The 5,106-nt window shown below is 38.0% G+C and overlaps 1 protein-coding gene across 1 annotated transcript; it reads left to right on the top strand.

Moving 5' to 3' along the window:
• Positions 1–244: 244 nt before the first annotated feature.
• Positions 245–1,363, top strand: LOC149204109 (uncharacterized). Its single transcript, XM_089397044.1, has 3 exons — positions 245–379; positions 482–727; positions 989–1,363. Exons 1-3 carry the CDS (start codon positions 245–247, stop codon positions 1,361–1,363), a joined length of 756 nt encoding a protein of 251 aa, XP_089253170.1.
• The last annotated feature ends 3,743 nt before the right edge of the window (positions 1,364–5,106 follow it).

The following is a 5,106-nucleotide window of genomic DNA, read 5'->3' as shown; positions in this document are numbered from 1 at the left end:
CTTTGTTGGCAGCTATACCAGGGTGAAGCAACACATTTTGGCTATTACAGGTAAAGGAGTCAATATGTGTCCCTCAAAGAACCTGAATTCAACTCAAAGAGAGCAACTTTGGAGGCTAGAAAGGGCAGCCACTGGAAAAGGATTGTTTTCTAGTAGACATGTTGATCCATCCACAAATATTCCTCCATCTAGTGCTTCATAAAAAAATACAAAGGTTTCCACTGGTGCATCTCGTTCTTCTGCAATGGGTGGTACTGGTACAGTGTTTGGGATGTATAACATTCTAGATCGAGATGACACAGATGATGCAATTGGCAAATTTCTTTTTGCTAATGGAATTCCCTTCCATGTTGTTCGTTCTCCTTATTACAAGGAAATGGTCCAAGAAATTGCAAAAATAGGGCCTTCGTATGTACCACTCGGAGAACATAAACTATGAGCAACATTTTTTGATAGACAAGTGTCCAAAATTAATGTGCAGAAAGAGAGAATGAGACAAACATGCTTGAGGTTTGGTTGCTCTATTGTTATGGATGGATGGACTGACATCCGAAAACGCCCACTAATCAACATCATAGCGACATCTTTAGAAGGTCCATTCTTTCTAAAAGCTGTTGAATGTTCTGGAAAGCGCAAGGATGCATCTTTCCAATTTGAGCTTCTTCGAGAATCTATAGAGGATGTTGGGCCTGATAGTGTGGTGCAGGTTGTGACAGATGCAGCAACAGTTTGTAGATCAGCTAGGTTATTGATTCAAAACAGGTATCAACACATTTTTTGGACTCTTTGTTGTGTGCATGCACTCAATAATGCACTGAAGGACATTGGCAAGATTCAGTGGATATCCGAGTTGGTGTCAGCGGCAAGAGATGTGTAGATGTTTATCTGCAACCACCACACCTCCTTGGCTATGTATAGGGCTCACATGAGGAAGGAATTACTTAAGCCCACTGATACTAGATATGCTAGCTATTTTCTCTTATTGAAGAGGATGATAGAGGTACAAGCACCTCTACAATCCTTGGTTGTGAGTTCAAAGTGGGGAAGGTGGTCAGAATCAAAGACAGACAATGGGAAGAAGGTCAGGCTTCAGGTGTTGGACAATGATTGGTGGGCAGATTGTTCTTATTTGGTGTCATTCTTGGGCCCTATTGTGGAGGTCATTCGTTATACTGATTCAGATGCTCGTAGTCTTGGAGAAATCTATGAGACCTTTGACAGCATGTTGGGTTGTGTGAAGGTAGCCATTCAGCAGAGGGAACCCTCATTAGAGTTCTATACTTCCCAGATTCGACCCATCATTCAGCGTAGGTGGGATCGCACGAACACACCTTTGCACATGGCATCATATGCATTAAACTAAAAATGGTATGTTGAGAGACCTGGGAGGGTGCCTCCTATTGATTATCCAGAGGTAAAGAAAGGCTTCCTAGATGTAATTGCAAAGATGTACAGTGAGGAGGAGGGGTCAAAATTTCGAAGATAGTTTGTTCAGTTTGCATCTCTTAGTGTCCCCTTCAACACACGTGGTGCTCGGGCAGATCGCATAGATCTAGCCCAAGATGACCCGATTGGTTGGTGGAGGATGCATGGGGATGATGCTCCAGAGCTCAAAGATCTAGCCATGCATTTGTTGTCTCAGATTGCTAGTTCCTCTGAAGCAGGGAGGAATTGGTCCACAGATAGCTTCATCCACTCTATCAAGAGGAACAAGCTTACCTCTAGAAGAGCGGAGAAGTTAGTTGCTGTGCACAGTGCCCTACGTATTTGAAGGGACCAACAACACGATGGGATGTTGATCCAGAGGATGATGCATAGGTAGATATGGAGGAGAGACTTGATGAGAGACAGATGGGGTTGGTTGGTGTGCCACTTAGCATGTTTGAGAATGCTAGTGATTCAGATTCAGATGGTGATATGGTTGATCTTGATTTATTCATGCAGCAGCTGGATGTAGAGACTAGCGGGGCATTACATTGAGGCTTGAGCATTACCTTGGGGCATTACCTTGAGGCATATTTTGCATTATGCTCGTTTATCTTTTGATATGTTGATTTCTTATCATTTATGTTATTCTGGTTCTATAAAATTTTGACTCTTGATGTATCAAACTTGACTTTAATCTTTTATAATTCTATAAAATTTGGACTCTTGATGTATGGTGTATCAGACTTGACTTTTATAATTTTATGTCAATATTGAATATTCATTGTTCATAGTAGGAAGTGGAACATGAATATGGTTTAAACTTTAAACTTTAATCATAATGTATGATGTATGATTATAAATTAGTATTTTAAATTTATATGATATTAGATAATGATATTCATATCAATGATCATGCTTTGCAGCTTTTCAATTCAAATCCAATTGTCATAGTGGACTCAACTAATAAATTATATTTTATATTTATAAGTTTTTAAAACCCTGATGCTCCCCCATGTTTCCTAAAAAATGGTGGGGAGATTTTGCATAGGGCGCTCCCGCGCCCCCTCGTCCTGGGACCTTGGTGGAACATTGATTTTAAATATAATTGACCAAATTTAGAAGTGATTCCAGCCATGGTTTGACAATGACCAGTGATACTGAATCCTGCTGGATGAGAGATGTATTACATTTTTTGATGTATTATTACCATTGCACTTCTAGAAGATCAAGGACCCATTTGTCTAATGTATCGTATGTAATAGGAATTTCAGTGTCCTGAGTGAATTGCACATAGACATGTTCACCGCTGAGAGCAGTCTAGGTTGTCCATGACTGTCACCTCCACACCTTGTCTAGTAAATTCCTCGGGTTGCAAATGCCTTATGTAAATATATTATAGAATATGAAAAACATCTCCCACCGCTATTTCATTTCCCTTTTTTTTTTTTTTTTTAGTATGAAAAAAATTGTATATTAGATAATCAAAAAAACAGATGGATCATATACATTAATTGTCTTCCAGAATGTACACAGTAGCATTCCAGATTACCAAATAGCTTGAAACAGTCAATCTCCTCAAAACTACCATATACCCAGATATAATCATGCTTGCTTAAGAAAAGAAGCTTAAGCAATATGATCCATAGAATTGTATGTTCCTTCTAAATCATCATCAGCACTATCAAAAAAACTGAAAAATATAGCATCCATATATATAGTTCCAATTATCTACACATACAAGTATGAAATTAACAGTTTTATCAAAAAGCAAAATAGATCGAAAATTGCTGATGTAAAAACTTATCCAAGGAATGTAAAATCCACAGAGTGTGATTGTTGCGCCTGCATATAAATGACCATCTAAACTTTACCCATTTCTCCCAGAATACCCTTCTTTGAGAACAAATCCGCAGTCTGATTATATTCTCTTCCTATGTAATTAATAGGAGGACATCCTATCTGTGTCCAGAGGTAGTCAATTCTCCTTAACTAGCCCAAAAGGGAGCGCTGATTTATGGTGGCATTTCCCTTAACATGATCCACAATAATCTTAGAATCGCCATATATATGGATCTTTGAGATATTTAAAAAACTTATAAGCCAAATGATACCCCAAAGCGCCATTGCCTCGACCTTGTTGTTGGTGTCTGTCCCTGCATTCCAGTATGCCTTGTACCGCAGATCAAGTGACATAACCAGCGATATGCCACAGCCACAAATTTGGTTTTGTGATGCCCCATCGAAGAAGGCAAGCATATATACCATAGGAGGAGCAACACTCTTTTTCAGCGTCATATGTTTTTGGAGAGTCCTTTTCCCTAGATAAAGTGCCATTAATAAAATGATCTTATCATATGTAACTCCAAAATCTTCAAAGCAGTGCTCAGAGATACATTGTTCCTCCATTTCCATATACTCCAGAATACAAAGAGAGGAATGTTCCTCCATATCAATTTTTTCTTGAGCCACATCTCAAACAATCTACAACATTTTGAAATTGAAGATGAGGAAATCATAATAAGCAGCCAGTTTAAACCATACCTTAGAAACATGTTGAAAAATCATCAGTCTATCATCAATGTATTGGTATTTGAAGGCTTGAAGCCATTAAATGATGGCAGTCCATGTGAATATGGCCCTTTCTTCCTTTCTAAAAAAATTGACCCCATTAACTATAGGCGATGCGCAATGCATAGGCAACTTTACAGGACGAAGTGGAAAATGCAATGTGTGACGAATCAAGGAACAGGTTATATATATTGGCCCTCTCACCTTCAACTTCTCAACAGAGAGAATGCTCAGTTTTTAAACCCCGAGTCCTTTGCTCCTGTAATGTAACTGCTGCGATATCAATTATTTTTTATTAAATGAGGAAACTAGTCATGTGGATTAATGACCTTGTTTCTTTGTTCACCTGCTTAAAAACATCGTACAGTTGCGCTTCAAAGACATTAGCTTGGAGGTCCCCCACGTAGAGTGAAGCCGATGACTGAAACTGAGTGCCCGGAACCGTGATGTTATTGGAAACAACATTCAAATTGTGGTTGCTGGAGACATTGCTATTGCTCAAAGAAGCAACGAGGATGGCTGGATTGGCAGAGGGTTGCTACGGCTATGGTGGGGGGGTGCTCCTTGACTTGAACCTGCTACATTTCTAGCTCGCTTCCCCTCTAAAACTCGGGGCTTCAAATGCAGAGCAGTTGCCGCCTTAATAAAATAAACTAAATAATTAACTATTATTATTAATGATATCGACAAACTTTTCCTCAAATTTTGCACTCTTTTTGCAAAAAAGAGGTTACCACCTTGAAGATTTGATCCTTTGAACACTTTAAAGATCCAAAGTTGACATGTTCATTTTAAAATTTCCCTCGCATGCTATTTGTTTTTTTAATTTTTATCCATAATTTAAATAACATGTATTATGGGTTTTTGTTACTTTATGAATGTAAAAACATGTGTTTGTAAATTTTTTAATTCTGGTTTGACTATCCAATAAGCTCAACCAAGTAATGTCATATATATATATATATACATATAACTTTAAAAATATCAAACATGTTCATTCCTAATGTCAAATTAGTCAATGATTTGGTGCAATTATATATGGTCACTATTTACATAATTTCAAAGGTTTTACAAACTATGCTAAACCATTCTTGAAAGTTTTAAAGTAGC

Source organism: Pinus tabuliformis, chromosome 1_2, assembly GCF_031772625.1.
Source record: "Pinus tabuliformis cultivar Carrire ecotype Pingquan chromosome 1_2, CPIR1, whole genome shotgun sequence".
NCBI classification, from domain to species: Eukaryota; Viridiplantae; Streptophyta; class Pinopsida; order Pinales; family Pinaceae; genus Pinus; species Pinus tabuliformis.
This window is presented reverse-complemented; position numbering and strand designations above follow the sequence as displayed.

Bases quoted from the DNA above. Each gene is read 5' to 3' on its own strand.
- LOC149204109 (XM_089397044.1), top strand. From the start codon at position 245: ATGGGTGGTACTGGTACAGTGTTTGGGATGTATAACATTCTAGATCGA. The intron at 380-481 runs GTCCAAGAAATT...ATTAATGTGCAG, and splicing joins CTCCTTATTACAAGGAAATG to AAAGAGAGAATGAGACAAAC. The intron at 728-988 runs GTTTGTAGATCA...CTCTTATTGAAG, and splicing joins TTGTGACAGATGCAGCAACA to AGGATGATAGAGGTACAAGC.